This window comes from Rana temporaria, chromosome 9 (assembly GCF_905171775.1).
Source record: "Rana temporaria chromosome 9, aRanTem1.1, whole genome shotgun sequence".
Taxonomy (NCBI): domain Eukaryota; kingdom Metazoa; phylum Chordata; class Amphibia; order Anura; family Ranidae; genus Rana; species Rana temporaria.
The window spans coordinates 2,578,178-2,601,505 of record NC_053497.1 but is presented as its reverse complement, the minus strand read 5'-3'; the positions used below and the strand labels follow the sequence as shown (position 1 = coordinate 2,601,505).

Genomic DNA, 23,328 nt, shown 5'->3' with positions numbered 1-23,328 from the left:
GTGGATACTGAGCTGTCGGTGCCAATGCAGGATCTTCTTCCTCTTCCCTGTGTAACGTTTCCAGGACGGATCAGAGTGACTCGCTGTGCCAGCGCCGACCAATAACGATCGTTCTGGTCCATCCCGGAAGTGCTGCACAGAGACGCTGGAGGTTTTGCAAATGCCCCGACTGCATGGGCACCGACAGCTCCGTATCCACTGGTGTCAAGTACAGCGGGGACTGGGAGGGTATTTGAGGTTAGGTCGCCATCACTTTAAGCCTTTAAATCAGTATTTAGGGTCCATTCCCACCAGAAAGTGCCCGTTTTCATGCATTTCCACGTGCGCTTTTTCTAAGCATTGTTGGCATTGGGAAGGACAGGTCACCAAAAGGGCCAATCTTGGTGTTGAAGGGCCCTAAAGTGGCTGTACAGGCAGAAGGTTTCCGACTCCAGCGCCCTCCCCCATATGCACATCGCTGGATCGATAACAGGATCAGGTGAGTATGAGAGCCGAGGCTCTCTCACTTCTCATTGGCTTAGAGACAACCATTAGTGCCCGCTGATGTCAATCACAGCCAGTGTGGATGGAGTCCCGCTCTGTGTGTCTTATGGACACACACAGGTGGCTCAGGAGAGAGCACACGAGTGCCCCTATAGCAAGCAGCTTGCTAAGGGTGCACATTGGGGAGGAGGAGGAGCCAGGAGTGCCAGTGGGGGGGGGGACCCTAGAAGAAGAGGATCGGGGGCTGCTCTATGCAAAATCATTATAGAGCTGATAAGTACAGAAGTACCTTGGATTATGAAAAATTTTGCTCCAGAAGCATGCTTGTAATCCAAAGCACTCGTATATCAAAGCACGTTTCCCCCATAGGAATTAATGGAAACTGCCAGTGTATGCAATACCGCATGTGGCCAGAGGTGAAGGGGGGCGGCAGAGACACTCTGAGACACTAATGTCTCCGGCTCCCCCCCTCCACCTCTGGCCACATGCGGTACTGCACACCCCAGAGGCTTGAATCCTGCTCGTCTCGCGAGACCACGTGGCCAGGAGTTTAACCACTTCCATACCGGGGGGCACTTATACACCTTCCCGCCCAGACCAATTTTTAGCTTTCAGTGCTGTTGCACTTTAAATTACAATTGCGCAGTCGTGCTACGCTGTACCCAAACAACATTTTTATAATTTTGTACCCACAAATAGAGCTTTCTTTTGGTGGTATTTGATCACCTCTGGGACTTTTATTTTCTGCAAAAAAAAAAAAAAAAATGACCGAAAATTTAGAAAAATAAATACTTTTTTTTGTTTCCGTTATAAAACATTGTAAATAAGTACGTTTTCTCCTTCACTAATGGGCACTGATGGTACTGCACTGACTGGCACTGATAAGGTGGCACTGATGATGGGCACCAATATGTGGCACGGATGGGCAGGGATAGGCGGCACGGATGGGCAGGGATAGGTAGCACGGATGGGCAGGGATAGGCGGCATAGATGGGCACTAACTAATGTATGCCAATCAGTGCCAAACAATGCCTGCCAATCAGTGATGCCCATTGTGGCACTGATTGGCATCCATTGTGTCATCCCTGGTGGTCTAGGGTGGCATACCTTTGATTTAAATCCCTGGTGATCTAGTGGAATCCCTGGTGGTCCAGTGGGCATCCCTGGTGGTCCAGTGGGCATCCTCAGGGGGGGCTGTGCTGATAATCGATCAGCACAAACCCCCCGTCAGAGGAGCAGCCGAGTGAGTGAGCCGATTACCGGCTTTTGCTGTTTACATCGTGATCAGCCGTGATTGGACACATGAGAGACACTTTACCTAGATCGGTGTTGTGGGGTGTCAGACTGACACCCTGAAGCAACGATCGCCGCGATGCGCGCCCCCAGGGGCGCGCAGCAACTCAGAATCCTGAGGACGTCATACGACGTCCAGTCAGGATTCTACAACCACTTTGCCGCCGTCAATCTGTCATTGGTGGTTAAGTGGTTAAAGCAAAAAAAAAAACGTCTCGTATTGCGAATCGCTTGGAAACCGCGTTGCTCGCAGTCCGAGGTTTTACTGTATAACGTGTTTGTTATTTAATAAAACAAACCTTTTTGAATCGTTTTAATGTCTGCGGGTTTAACACAAGGGATCTGGGGATGAATCGGTCGATTCGGAGGATCGTTTTCGCCGGAGACTCCACTTTAGCTTAAAAAAAGGCAGTCGGGAAGCCGGAGGTTCCATTCATCTACATCAGGGATCCTCAAACTACGGCCCTTCAGTTGTTGTGGAACTACATGTCCCATGAGGCATTCACAGACATGACTGGGCATGATGGGAATTGTAGTTCCTGAACAACTGGAGGGCCATAGTTTGAAGACCCCATGCTCTACAATGAAAAGAAAACCCGAAATCTCTCCCATCGCCGCGTTCTTGTTTTGTACTGAAGAATAACAATGTGACCTTTTTACTGAGACCGTAGTAATTCGGGAATCCGACATGCAGAATCCTAGGAATGGTTTGTGGCCATATATGGGAAGATCTTCCCATCCGTTCACAAACAGCTTCATGCTGCACCCTATACCAGAGGGGAGTACAGGGGGGTTTCTATAACACTCGCTGTATACTGACACCAATCTACAAGGGTTTCCTCTACTTTCATCTTTAAAGTGGTTGTAAACCTTTCCATATCCCCAGTGAAGTGACCGGCCTCAGGTGATACACAGGTACAACCTATGTACGAGGATTGGTTTAATTTCTGTGTATCTGCAGCCTGCCCTCCTCCCCTACATCCAATCAAAGTGCAGAATTTACATTGAATCTCTCGGCTCTAAAAAGCAAGGGGCGGAGACCTGAGGTTACACTCTGCACAGCTCACCTAGGAGAGCTCTGAGAGCTGATTGGAGGGAAGAGAGACACTCCTCTTCACACAACTCTACAGAGCAGCTCTCAGAGCCGATTGGAGGGAAGAGAGACACTCCTCTTCACACAACTCTACAGAGCAGCTCTCAGAGCCGATTGGAGGGAAGAGAGACACTCCCCTTCACACAACTCTACAGAGCAGCTCTGAAAGCCGATTGGAGGGAAGAGAGGCACTCCCCTTCACACAACTCTACAGAGCAGCTCCGAGAGCCGATTGGAGGAAAGGGAGACCCTCCCCTTCACACAACTCTACAGAGCAGCTCTGAGAGCCGATTGGAGGGAAGAGAGACACTCCCCTTCACACACCTCTACAGAGCAGCTCTGAGAGCCGATTGGAGGAAAGAGAGACCCTCCCCTTCACACACCTCTACAGAGCAGCTCTGAGAGCCGATTGGAGGAAAGAGAGACACTCCCCTTCACACAACTCTACAGAGCAGGTCTGAGAGCCGATTGGAGGGAAGAGAGACACTCCCCTTCACACAACTCTACAGAGAAGGTCTGAGAGCCGATTGGAGGGAAGAGAGACACTCCCCTTCACACAACTCTACAGAGAAGGTCTGAGAGCCGATTGGAGGGAAGAGAGACACTCCCCTTCACACACCTCTACAGAGCAGCTCTGAGAGCCGATTGGAGGAAAGAGAGACACTCCCCTTCACACAACTCTACAGAGCAGCTCTGAGAGCCGATTGGAGGGAAGAGAGACACTCCCCTTCACACAACTCTACAGAGAAGGTCTGAGAGCCGATTGGAGGGAAGAGAGACACTCCCCTTACACAACTCTACAGAGCAGCTCTGAGAACTGATTGGAGGGAAGAGAGACACTCCCCTTCACACAACTCTACAGAGCAGCTCTGAGAGCCGATTGGAGGGAAGAGAGACCCTCCCCTTCACACACCTCTACAGAGCAGCTCTGAGAGCCGATTGGAGAGAAAATACACGCCCCCCCTCCTCCTCCTTCACACAACTTTACAGAGCTCAGTGAGGGGAGCGCTGAGAGCCGATTGGAGGGAAGAGAGACACTCCCCTTACACAACTCTACAGAGCAGCTCTGAGAGCCGATTGGAGAGAAAATACACGCCCCCCCTCCTCCTCCTTCACACAACTTTACAGAGCTCAGTGAGGGGAGCGCTGAGAGCTGATTGGAGGGAAGAGACATGTGCCCTCCCCTCCCTACCGGAACAGAGCCGAGGCTGTCAATCACAGGCTGTGTGCTGGAGCTCCCTCCCCTGTCACCATTTATCTCTTGGTGTCAGGAAAACTTGTCAGAAGTGACTTATGCTGATAGCAGCAGAGGAAGAAGGCGGCAGCAGACAGACATGGCACTTAGTGCTCTGGACTGAGACAAGAACACACTAAAGAGGGGTCTGCTTTGTTCAGATGTCATGTCTGAGGTTTACAACCACTTTAAGTGATTCAGTTTCCTCCGAGTCTCTGATGAACACTGTGCTTCATCATTTAACTGGTTAAAATACCAAATCCATTTCCTCCCTGATCCAGTCCAGTTTTCTGTCCTCAAGCCCTGATGAAAGGGGGGAGGGGGGTTCTGGCTCCTTGAAACGCGTTGGCTCTTTTATGAAGTCTCTTCCCTGATCTTATATTGGAATAAATCTGTATCTGGACTATTAAAGTGGTTTGGAGCTTAAATCTACGCTCTATTTAACCCCTTGGCACCAACAGTATGCAAATATATATGTGTGTGGGGGGGGGGGCGGGGTCTTCACGCCAAAAGGCCACATATTTGTGTTCAAGAACGCCCTCAGCGCAGTTACTGACGACTAACGGATCCAATCGTGTGACCGCTGTGTTAGCCAATCACAGAGGTCACATGATCACAAACCCTGCCCCTCCTCTCGAGGCATCTGAAACCACCCCCCCCCCCCTTTAAAGGAGCGGGAGGCTCCGGCACCAAAGGGGTTCGGCTATATTACAAACTTGGGAAATTCGGGAAAGCCTTCAGGGCGTCTGGAGTGTAGAAAGCTGCCGGTCCAACACTATTTGATGGCGATGCTCGTAGGATAAGCCCAAAGCCGACAGCGATGAACTGCCCCAAATTTGGTATATGGGTGGCCCCCCGTTCCTCCCACCCAACACCCTGCAAGTGAAAAAATCGGAGGAATCTGTGGCCCAGATTCAGTAAGAATTGCGCCTAAATTACGGAGGCACAGGGCAACGATTTTGCCCTGCGCCCCCGCAAATTTGCGCCGCTTCCCTCGATTCACGGAGCAGTAGCTCCGTAAATTGCGAGGGCGCGCCGGGAAAAATTGCCCAGCGTAAGCGCGCACAATTTAAATGATCCCGTAGGGGGCGGGAATCATTTAAATTAGGCACGTTCCCGCGCCGATCGTAAAGCGCATGCGCCGTCGGGAAAGCTTTCCCCGACGTGCATTGCGGCAAATGACGTCATTTGCTTCAAAGTGAACGCGAATGGCGTCCAGCGCCATTCACGAATCACTTACGCAAACGACGTGAAATTCAAATTTCACGACGTGGGAACGGCGGGTACACTTTAGCATTGGCTGCCCCTGCTATTAGAAGGGGCAGCCTTACGCTAAAGACGCCGTACGTAAACTCCGTAACTTGCGTACGCAGGGCTCGCGCAACATTGTGAATCGGTGTTAGTATGCAATTTGCATACTACACGCTGATACACAATGGGAGCGCCCCCTAGCGGGCATCGCAAGAATGCAGCCTAAAATCTGCGTGGCATAAGAGTCTTATGCCGCGCAGATTTTAGGCTGCAGTCAGCGTTACGAGGTTCCTGAATCAGGAGCATTCGTAACGCCGGCGCAAGCAAGCAATTGCGCTGCGTAACTATGGTTACGCAGGCGCAATTGCTCTCTGAATCCGGGCCTATGGCAACATTTTCAGCCAAACAGCAGCTGACCGGGTTGGCGGTAGGACGTCGGAATACAATAGATGCAGCGGGAAATTCCTCTGTCTGTGTTGCGATGTGTGGATGGAGGAATCTGGTCTCTCACCGGGTGGGCCCTGTGTTTACAACTTAACGCGGCTCTCAGCGCAGTAGCCAGCGCGGAGCGGTAATTTCCCGATGCACCCTTGCAATCGGGGGCGTGCTGATCATGTGGCCGCCAGTCACGTGACCCAAAGGCACGCCTCTCTTTTCTGGCAGTCCACTGGAAAGCTGGAACCCTATGGGGGCTTTTTAGTGGCCCCTTTCTGATGTTATGATCATAGTGAGAATCGCTAATGATCACTAAATGAATGGAATACATTGGCTCCCTATGGAGCAGTGATCACTAAATGGTGGACCATGAGCGACAGTCCTATCCGGACCACGGCCGTGCCACTTGGCAGTTGTGTGTCCTCTTCCCGGGTCTCCATCCAGATCTGCAGCGTCGTCCTCTGCCCACTATAAGGACGACACCGGCGCCTGGCAGGAGACATGGGAGGGGACAGTCAGGCTGAGAAGTGCACCTGCCCTGGTAGCATGGTGCTGGGGGGGCTTTGGGGTGGGGGGGGGAGAGAGAATCCGAACTATGCTTTGGAAGGGGAAAAGAGAATGAATCGGAACTTTGCTTTTTTTTTGGGGGGGGGTTAATGTAAATAGATCCTGGCGTTGAGCTTTAAAATATTCTATGCACCGTGTTCCCGGCAGAAGCAGCGTACACATGCCCAGACATAGAAAAGAAACCCTGCCGAATACAAACAGGCTCCTTATAATTTCCTCTGTGATATAACATTTTTCTTTCACATTTCAAACTCTTCTTCACGTACTGACCAGAAAAGTTCCACATTTAGCCAGGTTTGCATTAGAGAGGAGACTCCAAGACCCTTTCAGAGGACCCTTACACCTCCAATGTCTATGGACCTTTGACCATCGCACCTATATGAGCTCATTGGACATCCCCAGTCCAAAGCCATGGCCATCGATATGAAGTTGCCCCAGTCTTCTGGGTAGACTTTCCACCAAGAATTTGTGGCCATCTGTGAGGTCAGGTACTGATGTTGATGTAGAAGACCTGGCTCCACCCATCATGCCTCACGTTGGGCACCACAAAAAACAGGCCTAGCTCACACTTGGCATTCCAATCCAAAAGGCATTCAGGAGGAATGAGGTCTGGGCTCTGTGCAGGACACTCGAGTTCCTCTACACCAGTGTTTCTTAACTCCTGTCCTCAGGACCCACTAACAAGCCAGGTTTGCAAGATAATTGAAATGCATCAAAGGTGATATCATTTGCTGCTCAGTGATTGCCATATTATAGCTTGCATCTCCCGAAGGTAGTAATTAAAATCTGGCGTGTTAGCGAGTCCTGAGGACTGGAGTTGAGAACCACTGCTCTACACCCAACTGGTCAAACCTTATCTTTAAGGAGACGTTGGATGAGAAGACCTGACTCATTCCAATTTATCCCAAAGGTATTCCGCAGGGTTGAGGTCAGGGCTCTGTGCAGGACACAAGTTCCTTCACAAATTGGTAACACCATGTCTTTATGGAAATGTTGGTTGAAAAGATCTGACTCAACCCTACGGAACACCTTTGGGATGAAAAGGAACGAGTCAGGTCTTCTCAACGATGAGACCAGTTTGTGCAGGACACTCAAGTTCCTCCACCCGAATGAACACCTTTGGATTAGAATGGCAATTGAGAGCCAGGTCCCCCCCCAACACAAGGCATGATGGGTGGAGCCAGGTCTTCTCATCTAACATCAGTACCTGTCCTTTACCGCAAAGAATACCGTTGGGATGAAATGGAAATAAGGGCAGGAACTGATGTTGATTGAGAAGACCTGACCCAACCAATTTCATCCCAAAGGTTAAGGGTTAAGTACAGGTACTGATGTCAGATGAGAAGACCTGGCTCCACGCATCATGCCTTGTGTTGGGCACCAAATAAAAAAGAAAAAAAAAAGAGACCTGGCTCTCAAGTGGCATTCCAATCCAAAGGTGTTCATTAGGGTTGAGGTCAGGGCTCTGGTGTGGAGGAACTGGTCTCATCGTGTCTTTATAGAGATGTTATTGAGAAGACCTGACACAACACTACGGAATACCTTTGGGATGAAATGGAATGAGTCAGGTCTTCTCAAACCCACATCTCCATAAAGACATGGTGTGACCAGTTTGGTGTGGAGGAAGTGGACTATAGTGTCCTGTACAATGCCCGGACCTTAACCCTACAAAACACCTTTTGGATTGGAATGCCAATTGTGAGACAGGTCTTCTTTTTTTTGGTGCCCAACATGAAGCATGTGTGGAGCCAGGTCTTCTAATCCAACATTGTTTCCCTTTTGTGAGGTCCGGTACTAATGTTGGATGAGATGACCTGGCTCCACACATCATGCCTCACGTTGGGCACCAAAAAAATAAATAAATGGAAAGACCTGGCTTACAATTAGTATTCCAATTCACAGGTGTTTAGTAGGATGGAGGTCAGGGCTCTGTGCAGGACACTCACACCAAACACCATGTCTTTATGGAAATGTTGGTTGAGAAGACCTCACTCAACCCTACAGAACACCTTTAGGATGAAATGGAATGAGTCAGGTCTTCTCAACCAACATCTCCATAAAGACATGGTGTGACCAGTTGGTGTGGAGGAACTGAACACCTGTGGATTGGAATGCCAATTGTGAGCCAGGTCTTTCTATTTTTGGTACCCAACGTGAGGCATATGTGGAGCCACATCTTCTCATCCAACATTGTTTCCATTTGTGGGGTCAGGTACTAATGGTGGATGAGAAGACCTGGCTCCACACATAATGCCTAAAACGTTGGGCACCAGAAAAAAGAAAGACCAAAAAAAGAAAGGCCAGGCTCAAAATTGGCATTCCAATCCAAAGGTGTTTGGTGTGGAGGAACTAGAGTATCCTGCACAATGCCCTGACCTCCACCCTACTAAACACCTTTGGATTGGAATGCCAATTGTGAGCCAGGTCTTTTTTTTTCTGGTGGCCAACGTGTCAGGCATGATGTGTGGAGCCAGGTCTTCTCATCCAACATTAGTACCCGACCTCACAAATGGAAACAATTTCAGAGGAGAAGACCTGGCTCCACACATCTTGCCTTACATTGGGTACCAAAAACAGAAAGACCTGGCTTACAATTGGTATTCCAATCCTAAGGAGTGTCCTGCACAGAGCCCTGACCTCAACCCCACTAAACACCTTAGGATTGGAATACCAATTGTGAGCCAGGTCTTTCTGTTTTTGGTACCCAATGTAAGGCAAGATGTGTGGAGCCAGGTCTTCTCCTCTGAAATTGTTTCCATTTGTGAGGTCGGGTACTAATGTTGGATGAGAAGACCTGGCTCCACACATCATGCCTGACACGTTGGCCACCAGAAAAAAAAGACCTGGCTCACAATTGGCATTCCAATCCTAAGGTGTTTAGTGGGGTTGAGGTCAGGGCTCTGTGCAGGACACTCGAGTTCCTCCACACCAAAATGGTCACACCATGTCTTTATTGAGATGTTGCATGTGAAGACCTGGCTCATTCCAATTCATCCCAAAGGTATTCGTAGGGTTGAGGTCGGGGGTCTGTGCAGGACACTCAAATTCCCCCATAACCTCAAGCCCACCGAACACCTTTTTTAGGCTGAGAAGACCTCACCCTGAAGCTGTTCTGTACGGTTAGGCACAGGTACACATGTTGGCTGAGAAGATCTTATAATAAAGGTCTTTTAAAAGTAGGGTTGAGGTCAAGGCTCGGTACAAGGACAAGAGATCCTCCACACCAAACTGGTCACACCAGGTCTTTATGGAGATGGTTGAGAAGAACAAACTCATTCCAAAGCCCTGATCTCGTCCCTACTTTTGGAAGGCCTCTTTGGGTACAAGGTCTTCTCATCTAACATCAGTACCGGCCCTTCTTCTATTTCATCCCAAAGGCCTTCCTAAAGCAGGGAGGAGGCTCTGGTGTGGAGGAACTCAAGTGTCCTGCACAAACTGGTCACACCATGTCTTTATGAAGCGGTCTTTGTACACACCGGGGGGAGGGGCACAGTCATGCTGGAACAGAAAAGGGTCTTCACCAAGAGTTTTGCAGCAAGCAGCCATGGCCAGGAAGCCTGTACAAGTCAATGACGGCTGATAGGAGCATTAGGGATGTCCAATACCCCAAGGCTGGAAGAGTAGGTTTGATGGTCAGGGGTACAGCGCACCTCTACGGCTTCACGTTCTTAGAAAAGCAATATGAAAAATTCACAGGATGAGCTTCCTGACCTGCCTGACACCCAATCTTATGTAATGCAATGGAACTGCGGCACAAATGAGGCTTGATGGTGTTTTATACAAGTGTCTCGTTACACTTGAGCCCCCTACACTTTGTATAAACGTTATTTCTGAGGCCTATATATTATTCTTCACTTAAACGATATGGTATAGGAAGAACGTTTTTTTTTATGTATTTTCAACTGCTCAATAACAATTGTTCAGCAGCATGGCAGCCGCTGGTTAGTGCAACATCAGGACCAACTGGTCTTCAGAACACTGGTAGGACCGTCCTAGGCGGCACACTGGCTGGGAAGTCCCTGATAACGTGAGGATGAGAATTCCACAGTGTGTGGTGACCAAAACAAGAACCAGCTGATTCTTCATGTCCACTACGGCAACCCCAAGGCGGTATTCTTCCATCTTTCCACAATATCAGATGGGGAAAAGTAGGACGACGTCTGTTCAATCCAATGGGATAGTAACACTGTATGGACCTTTTTTTTTATAAAAAGTTTCACCACTCTCCATGGGAGTTTATGAGCCGGGGGCTTCACCCAATCGGATCGCCCCAAAAAATGTCGTATGTCTGCTCATGTTGATGGAGATGTCGGCATGAACTATCTTCACGGCGATCTTCTGTTTTGCTTTTAAAAGGCAAACGCCGGCCGTGTAGCAAGTATTGAAGTTGGTTTTCCCCGGCTCTATACTCCGCGTGCACTGCAGGAACGGCTTCTCGTCCACCAGCACCTCGTAACTGGAAAAATCGGTAAATTTGATGTAGTAAACCTGGGAGAGGAAACACAATCCATTAGATTAACAGACCTTCTTAGAGATTCTAGGCGCTCATCCAAACCTTCTCGGGTGCCGGAATCTAAACCGCCCGATCCTAGCATGCCGAGCAAAAAATAACTCAAGGATGCCGCACTCCTAAAGAGGTAATAAAAAGCGGCCTCAGCCTAGGCTCCTCCCAGACCCTACCAACGTGTTTCGTCCCACCAAAAGGGCAGGTATTAAAAAGCGGCTTCAGCCTAGGCTTCTCCCCACGCGTTTCGTCCCACCAAAAGGGCTTAGTTCAATGACTGAGCCCCGTGGGAGGAGCTAAACGCACCAGGAGGGCATGGCCTGGGGAGGAGCCTACTTTCTACGGCTTTTTAAGAGCATGGCATCCCCCGAGTTATAATTTGCACAGATCAACAGACTTGTCTAGAGTCAATTCTTTCATAAAAACAAAAACTAAAGACAAGTCTGTTGATCTGCGCAAAATATAATTCAGAAAATGCTGTGCTCCTAAAAAAAAAAAAAAAGTCAGTTAATAGAAAGCAGGCTCAGCCTAGGCTCCTCCCAGGCATGACCTCCTGGTGAATTTAGCTCCTCCCACATGGCTCAGTCGTAGAACTAAGCCCTTTTGGTGGGACTAAACACGTTCAGTAGGTCATGGCCTGGGAGGAGCCTAGGCTGAGCCTGCTTTCTATTAACTGAGCCACCGGGGCTGTTTAGGAGCGTGGCATCCTTCAGTTATATTTTGCACAGATCTGAGCAGCTAACTAGCTGCTGGATCACTTTTACAAGCAGCAGCAGGAGACGACCCCCCTCTACTGCCACCTTCCACAAGCTGGTCTGTCCCACCGGGACACCGAATTGACCAGCCGGGGGCTTCTGCTTATAGGGAGGTGGACAAAAAAATTGGAACCACTCTGCCTCTATGATATAGAAAACAAGAAGCGATATGAACATACATTACTTCCTGTTTAACCGGCGTAATTTTTAAAAATAATATATATATTTTTATTTTTATATTATTAAATATATATTTATAAAAAAAAATATTATATATAAAAAATTATTTAAAAAAAATATATATTTATTAATAATAATATATTTAATAATAATTTTTTATATATATATATATATATATATATATATATATATATATATATATATATATATATATATATATATATATACACACACACATATACATATACATACACATATATATATATATATATATATATATATATATATATATATATATATATATATATATATATATATATATATATATATATATATATATATATATATATATATATATATATACACACACACACACATTTCTTTTTTTTTTTAAATATATATATGGGGTTATCTTTCTTCTAAACAAACCTTTCTTGGAAGATATTTTTATTCATAGAAAATGGCATCAAATTGTAAAAATATTCAACATTTTACACAAATATACTTTTTTTATATATATATATATATATATATATATACACACCATAATGACTTTATTTGGCTTTTTTTATTTTCACATTTCATATTATATTTTCAGAAATACAGTAAACCTTGGTTTGAGAGCGTTTTGCAAGACAAGCAAAATGTTTTAATAAATTTTGCCTTGATATACAAGCGATGTCTTGATATACAAGCGATGTCTTGATATACAAGCAATGTCTTGATATAAGAGTAGCGTCATGTCACAACTGGGTATAAAAGAGAAGAGAGGCTCCGCCTCTAAGTGTAGCAATACTCACAATCCAAGGTTATACTGTAGTTGGAAAGTATCTATAAGAGCCAATTAACATGGACCTTGCATTGAAATGGAAGAATTTTTTTTTTTTTTTTTTTTTTTTTGCCAGCCCCCCCCCCCCCACCAATTCTAATGGCTTTAAAAAGGCTAAAGAATTTTCTGGACAAGCGATTTTACAATTGGCTTTCTAAAGACATTTGTTATAAAGGGCAAAAGAAAAAAAATGGACTTTCCGTTTGGAAGGTCCGCTTAAAGTAATTTCTTATTTTCTGTTCAATTTCATACACTTTATGGTGTAAAATGTTGTGGACCCGACAGTCACACCTCTATGAACTTGTTGGACATCCCATTCCGAAACCAATCCATGAGTATAAAATCAACACAGCCATGTAATCTCAAATGGGAATTACCGTACTATATGATCGACAATTCAGACCAGTGGTCTCCAACTGTGGCCCACAGGCCGGGTGGAACCCTTTGCTTGCCTATATCTCGGCCCCGGGGCACCATGCTGTCCACTGATACCAATGATGGGGCACTATGCCTCCCACTGACACCAATGACAGGGAACTATTCCTCCCACTGACACCAATGATGGGACACTATTCCTCCCACTGACACCAATGATGGGACACTATTCCTCCCACTGACACCAATGATGGGACACTATTCCTCCCACTGACACCAAGGATGGGACACTATTCCTCCCACTGATACCAATGATGGGACACTATTCCTCCCACTGATACCAATGATGGGACACTATTCCTCCCAGTGACACCAATGATGGGACACTATTCCTCCCACTGACACCAATGATGGGACACTATTCCTCCCACTGACACCAATGATGGGACACTATTCCTCCTACTGACACCAATGACGGGACACTATTCCTCCCACTGACACCAATGATGGGACACTATTCCTCCCACTGACACCAATGATGGGACACTATTCCTCCCACTGACACCAATGATGGGACACTATTCCTCCCACTGACACCAATGATGGGACACTATTCCTCCCACTGACACCAATGATGGGACACTATTACTCCTACTGACACCAATGATGGGACACTATTCTTCCCACTGACACCAATGATGGGACACTATTCCTCCCACTGACACCAAGGATGGGACACTATTCCTCCCACTGACACCAATGATGGGACACTATTCCTCCTACTGACACCAATGACGGGACACTATTCCTCCCACTGACACCAAGGATGGGACACTATTCCTCCCAGTGACACCAATGATGGGACACTATTCCTCCCACTGACACAAATGATGGGACACTATTCCTCCCACTGACACAAATGATGGGACACTATTCCTACCTTGAATATCAACAATGGTGCACTATTCCTTCCACTAAAACAAATGATAGGGACACAGTTTACTCTCACTGACACCAGAACAATTTCTAATCCCACAGTCTGACCCCCCCCCCTAATAACAGTTTGGTGAAGACTCTTTTCTGTTCCACCATGACTGTGTCCCTGTGTACAAAGCCAACTCCATAAAGACGTGGTGTGAAGGAACCCCCCTGACCTCAACCCTACTTTTGGGAAACCAAACAACTTCTTCTCCTCCAACATCAGCCCCTGCCCTTAACCCTATGGAAAAACACCTTTGGTATGAGGTCTTCCCATCTCAAAGGTGTTCGGTAAGTTTGAGGTCAGGGAAGAACTCCAGTGTCCTGTACAGAACGCTGACCTCAACCCTACTTTTGGAAGACCTTTGGTCTTCCAAAGGTCCGTTTTACCAGCAGCCATGTACACGAGGCCTCACATCAGTACTTGATCTCACCCTCCATAGTCTTGTGGAAAGTCTTCCCAGAGGAGTGATGGCTTTTACAGTTGTAAAGAGGAACTCCTCCATAATACTGGCCATGGGTCTGAAATGGACTGTCCAACAGTCCAACAAAGCCCTCATAGGCTGGTCACATGTCCACCAAAGCTCACATAGGCTGGTCACATGTCCACCAAAGCTCACATAGGCTGGTCACATGTCCACCAAAGCTCACATAGGCTGGTCACATGTCCACCAAAGCTCACATAGGCTGGTCACATGTCCACCAAAGCTCACATAGGCTGGTCACATGTCCACCAAAGCTCACATAGGCTGGTCACATTTCCACCAAAGCTCACATAGGCTGGTCAGATGTCCTCCAAAGCTCACATAGGCTGGTCACATGTCCAAAGCTCACATAGGCTGGTCACATGTCCAAAGCTCACATAGGCTGGTCACATGTCCACCAAAGCTCACATAGGCTGGTCACATGTCCAAAGCTCACATAGGCTGGTCACATGTCCACCAAAGCTCACATAGGCTGGTCACATGTCCACCAAAGCTCACATAGGCTGGTCACATGTCCACCAAAGCTCACATAGGCTGGTCAGATGTCCACCAAAGCTCACATAGGCTGGTCAGATGTCCACCAAAGCTCACATAGGCTGGTCACATGTCCACCAAAGCTCACATAGGCTGGTCACATGTCCACCAAAGCTCACATAGGCTGGTCACATGTCCAAAGCTCACATAGGCTGGTCACATGTCCACCAACCTTTGCCCGTATATTGTATAGTATACATTGTAATTGCAAAACAATTTTCCAATACGGCACGAAAGTAGGAGTTAGGCCCAAGACCGTACTCACTTCTACCTGACTATAGATGAGGTAGGTACCATCCACCAGCACCTCCAGTTCTCCGCTGCGCGTGTGCAGCTTGAACACCCTGTGATTGATGGCCGTCCACGACCAGTCATGTAGGATTCCACCTGCAAGATCTCAGTGTGAGAGAATGTAGTCACTCAGTATATGTTACTAATAACAGCAGAGAATCAACAGACAGAAAAATTGTACAATTCACATCCCCCATCCTGGAACTTTCACCCATCGGATCATCGGATGAAAAACATTTTTGAAACTTAAACTTCTAAGCAATAAAAAGGATAAATAAGAGCCACTTCTTTCTACTCCTATACTTACTTACCAAGGGACATGCTTGGGGTGGGTAGGGGTGGAGGAACCAAGGGACATGCTTGGGGTGGGTAGGGGTGGATGAACCAAGGGACATGCTTGGGGGTGGGTAGGGGGGGGAGGAACCAAGGGACATGCTTGGGGTGGAACCAAGGGACATGCCTGGTGGTGGGTAGGGGGGAGGAACCAAGGGACATGCCTGGTGGTGTGTAGGGGGGAGGAACCAAGAGACATGCTTGGTGGTGGGTAGGGGGGAGGAACCAAGGAACATGCTTGGGGGTGGGTAGGGGGTGGAACCAAGGGACATGCTTGGAGGTGGGTAGGGGGGAGGAACCAAGGGACATGCTTGGAGGTGGGTAGGGGGGAGGAACCAAGGGACATGCTTGGGGGTGGGACCAAGGGACATGCTTGGGGTGGAACCAAGGGAAATGCCTGGTGGTGTGTAGGGGGGAGAAACCAAGAGACATGCTTGGTGGTGGGTAGAGGGGAGGAACCAAGGGACGTGCTTGGTGGTGGGTAGAGGGGAGGAACCAAGGGACGTGCTTGGTGGTGGGTAGAGGGGAGGAACCAAGGAACATGCTTGGGGGTGGGTAGGGGGGAGGAACCAAGGAACATGCTTGGAGGTGGGTAGGGGGGGAGGAACCAAGGAACATGCTTTGGGTGGGACCAAGGGACATGCTTGGGGTGGGACCAAGGGACATGCTTGGTGGTGGGTAGAAGGGAGGAACCAAGAGACATGCCTGGTGGTGGGTAGGGGGGAGGAACCAAGGGACATGCTTGGGGGAGGAACCAAGGGACATGCTTGGAGGAGGAACCAAGGGACATGCTTGGGGGTGGAACCAAGGGACATGCTTGGGGGTGGAACCAAGGGACATGCTTGGGGGTGGAACCAAGGGACATGCTTGGGGGTGGAACCAAGGGACATGCTTGGGGGTGGGTAGGGGGGAGGAACCAAGGGACATGCTTGAAGGTGGGTAGGTGGTGGAGATGAAGAGTGACCCAGAAGGGCAGAGTTCCTCCGCCTACTTTCTGAGAAATGAAGGCCTGGATATACTGTATATGGACATTTTACACGCACTGCCCTAATAACTACAAGTCCCTGCAGTTTAGGTTGTTCCAAGCTTCTCGGGGGAACTTGCCCCCGTCCCATTGCAGACGTTGCCTCCTACTTGCTATTTTTTTTTTTGAGCCAATCTGGGAATATTTGCAGAATGATATTCAGATCGGAGCTCAGGTGATGATAGATTGTGACCCCGCCGGGCTGACCCCTGACCCTTCCATCACAAGTGGTAGGCCTTTTCTCAGATCAGAGCCGAGGGAAGTCCTAGACCTCTACCTGCCTCTCGTGTGTGATATGGAAGCTGAGGGGAGATTTGGGAGGACTTCCCTCACTCCACACATGAGGTCTGTGAATGGATTTGTCCTGAGGGGGTTACATGGAAGGGGGGGGGGGAGGAATATGTGTGTTGGTTACTATTCATCTTTGCACTGATTTATTCTACTGACCTCTACTTTACTGCTGGACCCATGAAAGCTTCTTATTGGTGACCTCTGTGTCATTTTGTGTTGACCTTTGCACCCTGCTTTCATACTACTGCCCCCTTCATAACTTTCCCCTGACCCTTCTATATTACATACTACTGACCCCTGACCTCTACGTTACATACTACCGACCCCTGACCTCTACATTACATACTACCGACCCCTGACCTCTACATTACATACCACCGACCCCTGACCTCTACATTACATACCACTGACCCCTGATCTCTACATTACATACTACTGACCCCTACATTACATAGTACTGACCCCTGACCTCTACATTACATATTACTGACCCCTGACCTCTACATTACATACCACTGACCCCCTGCATTCTCTCTTACCTTCCCCTGACCTCTACATTCTACAAACCCCCGCATAACTTTGCTCTGACCTCTACATTACATACTACTGACCTCTACAAATCACTAACTCCTGCAATCCATGGCCCAGATTCAGGTAGATCCGCGCAATATTTGCGTGGGCAAAGGGCAACGATTTTTGCTCTGCGCCCACGCAAATATTTCGATTTGCCCGCGATTCACAGAGCAGTAGCTCCGTAAATTGCGCGGGCGCTATGCTAATTAGCCCGGCGTAAGGGCGCCTAATGTAAATGATCCCGCCAGGGGCGGGAATCATTTAAATTAGACGCGCTCCCGCGCCGAGCGAACAGCGCATGCTCCGTCGGGAAACTTTCCCGACGTGCATTGCGGCAAATGACGTCGCAAGGACGTCATTTGCTTCTAAGTGAACGTGAATGGCGTCCAGCGCCATTCACGAATCACTTACGTAAACGACGTGAAATTTAAATTTCACGAGCGGGAAGGGCGGCTATACTTTAGCATTGGTTGCCCCTGCTATTAGCAGGAGCAACCTTGCGCTAAAGTCGCCGTACGGAAACTCCGTACCTTGCGTGCGCAGGGCCCGCGCAACTTTTGTGAATCGGTGGTAGTATGCAATTTGCATACTATACGCCGATCACAATGGCCGCGCCCCCTAGCGGCCAACGCAAGAATGCAGCCTGAGATATGAAGGCATAAGGAGGCTTATGTCTGTCACATCCTAGGCTGCAGTCCGCGTAGCGATGTTCCTGAATCAGGGGCATTCGCTACGCGGGAGCAAAACAGCTATTGCGCCGCGCAACCTATGGTTGCGCGGGCGCAATAGCTTCTTGAATCTGGGCCCATGTTACTAATGACCTCTGCTTCACCTACAGCTGACCTCCAGGTTGCATATTTCTGACCCCTACATTTCATTAGAGGGAATCAAAGGGAGGTACAGAGCATCCAGAAAGTATCCACAGAGCTTCACGTTATCCATCTTTTGTTATGTTACATCCTTATTCCAAAATAAAATTCATTATTTTCACCAAAATTCTACAAACATTCCCGATGTGAGAGAAGTGTGTTTGAAATCTTTGCAAATGTATTAAATATAAAAAAAAGGAAACAATCCCATGTACAGAAGTATCACGGGCTCCTCCCCATGTCCACAAGTATCATAAGTACATTGGAGGAGCCTGTGATGCTTGTGTACGTGGGAGGAGCATGTGATGCTTGTGTACATGGGAGGAGCCTGTGATGCTTGTGTACATGGGAGGAGCCTGTGACACTTGTGTACCGGGGAGGAGCCCGCGATACTTGTGTACCGGGGAGGAGCCTCTGACACTTGTGTACCGGGGAGGAGCCTCTGACACTTGTGTCCCGGGGAGGAGCCTCTGACACTTGTGTACCGGGGAGGAGCCTCTGACACTTGTGTACCGGGGAGGAGCCTCTGACACTTGTGTACCGGGGAGGAGCCCGCGATACTTGTGTACCGGGGAGGAGCCCGCGATACTTGTGTACCGGGGAGGAGCCCGCGATACTTGTGTACCGGGGAGGAGCCCGCGATACTTGTGTACCGGGGAGGAGCCCGCGATACTTGTGTACATGGGAGGAGCCTGTGATACTTGTGTACCGGGGAGGAGCCTCTGACACTTGTGTACCGGGGAGGAGCCCGCGATACTTGTGTACCGGGGAGGAGCCCGTGATACTTGTGTACCTGGGAGGAGCCCGTGATACTTGTGTACCTGGGAGGAGCCTGTGATACTTGTGTACCTGGGAGGAGCCTGTGATACTTGTGTACCTGGGAGGAGCCTGTGACACTTGTGTACCTGGGAGGAGCCTGTGATACTTGTGTACCTGGGAGGAGCCTGTGATACTTGTGTACCTGGGAGGAGCCTGTGACACTTGTGTACCTGGGAGGAGCCTGTGACACTTGTGTACCTGGGAGGAGCCTGTGATACTTGTGTACCTGGGAGGAGCCTGTGATACTTGTGTACATGGGAGGAGCCTGTGATATTTGTGTACCTGGGAGGAGCCTGTGATACTTGTGTACCTGGGAGGAGCCTGTGATACTTGTGTACCTGGGAGGAGCCTGTGATACTTGTGTACCTGGGAGGAGCCTGTGATACTTGTGTACCTGGGAGGAGCCTGTGATACATGTGTACCTGGGAGGAGCCTGTGATACTTGTGTACCGGGGAGGAGCCTCTGACACTTGTGTACCGGGGAGGAGCCCGCGATACTTGTGTACCGGGGAGGAGCCCGTGATACTTGTGTACCTGGGAGGAGCCCGTGATACTTGTGTACCTGGGAGGAGCCTGTGATACTTGTGTACCTGGGAGGAGCCTGTGATACTTGTGTACCTGGGAGGAGCCTGTGACACTTGTGTACCTGGGAGGAGCCTGTGATACTTGTGTACCTGGGAGGAGCCTGTGATACTTGTGTACCTGGGAGGAGCCTGTGATACTTGTGTACCTGGGAGGAGCCTGTGATACTTGTGTACCTGGGAGGAGCCTGTGATACTTGTGTACCTGGGAGGAGCCTGTGATACATGTGTACATGGGATTTTTACCTTTTTATTATTTTTAATAAATTTGCAAAGATTTCAAACAATCTTCTCTCACGTTGTCATTATGGAGAGGTTTGTAGAATTTTAAGCAAAATAATAAATTTAATTAATTTTGGAATAAGGCCGTAACATAACAAAATGTGGAAAAAGTGAAGCTCTGCGAATACTTTCCGGATGTATTGTAGGAGACGCAGGGAAATGTTTTGGTGGGGACAACAGGGAAACTTTAAGGCTCCCAAATTTATGATCAGATTGGCCCAACATCTCTGACCACACCCACTTTCATTCGCCCCGCCCCCGGATTTGCGGCATTTCCTCTGCACACACCGGCCCAGTTCAGGTTTTTTCAGGGGTGTAAATATGGCGGCACATAAACCAATCCTATCACTGGAAGAAATAAAAGAAATGGCCGATGGTTTCTTACCATTCTTCACTTGTATGGCGGAGCCCTGGCCCTGCAGATGGACGACGGCGGGCTGAAAGAGAAAGTGTCACTGAAGAGATGTGCGGCACGAGGAGAATCAACTCTAAATTGTTCTATAAACAGATGAATATTTTTTTATGGGGGGTAAAGTAGAATGAGAAGCACATTGATAATATGACACAAAAGCGTTCTCCTAGAGGGGGAGGGGGGGTCGGGGGAGGGGCTGTACAGAACTAGAGGAACTTTTTCCATGCCACTCATTAAGCTGGTTGGCATCATATGAAGGGTATTTGGTCATCCCTCGCTCACCAGATACAGGGGGTCTGACCCTATAGGTGACTTTTACCTTATACTGAGACCGTCAAAGGACTCGGGGACCCCCCCCCCCCCTCTCCAGAGCTCATCCTTCGTGGAGTAGGGCAGCCCATTCATTTAAATAGGGTTCCCTGTTCCCAATTGTCCGCTCACCCCCCCTCCCCATGTGTCGACCTCTGTCAACGCTCACCCCCCCCCCCTCCCCATGCGCCGACCCCAGTCCCTGCTTACCCCCCTCCCCGTGCACCGACCGCGACCCCCCACTCACCCCCCCTCCCCGTGTGCCAACCACGGCCCCCCACTCAACCCCCCTCCCCGTGCTATGACCGCGATTCCCACTCATCCTCCCTCCCCGTGCACAGTCCCCGCTCACCCCCCTCCCCATGCGCCGACCTCGGTCAACGCTCAGCCCCCTCCCCCCCCGTGCGCAGACCCCAGTCCCTGCTTCCCCCCCTCCCCGTGCACCGACCGCGGCCACCCCCCTCTCCGTGCTCTGACCGCGGTTCCCACTCACCTCCCCTCCCTGTGCGCAGTCCCCGCTCACCCCCCTCTCTGTGCGCCGACCCCAGTCCCTGCTTCCTCGTGCACCGACTGCGGCCCCCCGCTCACCCCCTCTCCCCGTGCGCCGACCGCGGCCCCCCCAACTCAACCCCCCTCTCCGTGCTCTGACCACGGTTCCCACTCACCTCCCCGGGCGAAGTCCCCGTTCACCACCCCCCCTCCCCATGCGCCGACCCCGGTCCCCACTTACCTCCCTCCCCGTGCACCGACCGCAGCCCCCCACTCACCCCCCCTCCCCGTGCACCCACCGTGGTCCTCCCCGTGCGCCCACCGCGGTCCCTGCTTATCCCGCGTCCCCGTGCACCAACCTCGGTCATCGCTCACCCCCCATCCCCGTGTGCCGACCCCGGTCCCCACTTACCTCCCTCACCGTGCACTGACCGATGCCCCCCACTCACCCCCCCTCCCCGTGCACCCACCGTGGTCCTCGCTCGCCCCCCCCTACCCGTGCGCCCACCGCGGTCCCTGCTCACCCCCCCTCCCCGTGCACCAACCTCGTCATCGCTCACCCCCCCTCCCCGTGCACTGACCCCAGTCCCCACTTACCCCCTCTCCCCGTGCACCAACCTCGGTCAATGCTCCCCCCCCTCTCCGTGCGCCCCGGGGGTTGGGAACCCCTGGGTTAAAGGAATGATCAAAATGTCAGAACACATTTTTACGTTTGTGTTGGAAGATATTTGTTGTTTGGAATATAAAAGGTTTTCCTCACCGTCCATCAGAACTCTCATCTCCGCTCTCATTTCAATACCCCCCCTCCCCCCTATTCCGATCACCTAATACACATGTGTTGTTCCAAAATGGCGAACCTTACGGCCCCCCCCCCACACCTCTCCATCGCTGGGTGGCTGATATTTCTGTGCTTACAGCACAAAGACCTTTCCGGTCCCCAATTATCAGTAGCCAGCGGGACTGACCCGTGACCACCGGGACAGCCAATCACATCGGTCACGTGATCGGCCGATCTTTCTTAGCATTCAGAACTTTTTAAAGAATTGCCGGAAGGGGGGGGGGATAGGAGGCGAAGGGGTTAATACAAGTTTATTTACATACTATCATCAAATGCGTCATTCTGGAAAATGTTTTGTATATAAGGAGGGGGGACGCCATACGGTGTTGCGCCTACAGACCCCGGTGATAATCCGGCCAAAACTAACACTTTCTCGCAGGCCGTGAGGACGTCACGTTTAAGTGGAGGAGAAATGAGTTGCAATTGAAGTCAATGATGGAAAACAGATGGAAAAATGGGAGCAGAAAACACTCAGGAGGGGAATGAGGAGCAGACAGGAGACCTTGGGGGAGACTCGCTTACCGCCAGTCCTACAAAACACCATCAACCGCGCCTGCTCCCTCCCGCCAGCAATAAAATAGAAGGGAAGGATGGTTTCAATCACGCTCAGAAATAACAGACACCTTTCCTCGTCTGACACATTCATGGGGCACCCCCCCCTCCCCTCCCCCGGGCAAAATTACCCCCCCCCCCATAAAACATCCTACAATCATTCCAACAGAGATAAAGACCAATTCAGGTTCTTCTGCAATGTGCTTTTTAGCAACGTTTTTAACCCCCATGGTGGTTTGTTTGTTTTTGCCACAATTTTGTTACCATAGTAACCGTGTACTACTCTGAGGAAGCAATCAGGATTTATTTATTTTTTTACATATTAAATTTATTGGTAAAAGCCAGGGGGTCTCCAAAGTTTCTAAACAAAGGGCCAGTTTACTGTCCTTCAGACATCACGGGGGCCGGACTGTGACCATCGGGAGTAGAAAAGGTCCTGACATCAGTGAGGAGGAAAAAAATGCCCTATCGTTTGTTTCAGTGCCTCGTCATTGGTGTCAGTGGGGGGGGGGGGGGGGGGGGATTGTTCCCCATTCTTGGTGTAACTGGTAAGAATTGTGCCCCATCATTTGTGTCAATGGGGGAGATTGAGCCCCATCATTGGGCCCCATTGTTGGTTTAATTGGGAGTAATAGTGCCCTATTATTGGGTGTCATTGGGCCCCACTGG

The 23,328-nt window shown here is 49.5% G+C and overlaps 1 protein-coding gene across 4 annotated transcripts in view; it reads right to left on the bottom strand.

Annotated features, from left to right (window-relative positions):
- Positions 1–10,114: 10,114 nt before the first annotated feature.
- The window catches only part of EDA (ectodysplasin A), a 115,866-nt gene continuing 102,652 nt past the window's right edge, over positions 10,115–23,328 (bottom strand). Inside the window, exons 6-8 of one of the 4 annotated variants that reach the window (XM_040322660.1) lie at positions 20,445–20,496; positions 15,268–15,392; positions 10,115–10,844 (exon numbers count right to left, since the gene is read on the bottom strand). In XM_040322660.1, the coding sequence (XP_040178594.1) occupies positions 10,593–10,844; positions 15,268–15,392; positions 20,445–20,496 (429 nt within the window). In that variant the 3' untranslated portion in view covers positions 10,115–10,592. Of the gene's footprint in view, positions 10,845–15,261; positions 15,393–20,444; positions 20,497–23,328 lie in introns of all 4 variants that reach the window. The other 3 variants (XM_040322662.1, XM_040322659.1, XM_040322661.1) reach the window with 3 other exon arrangements.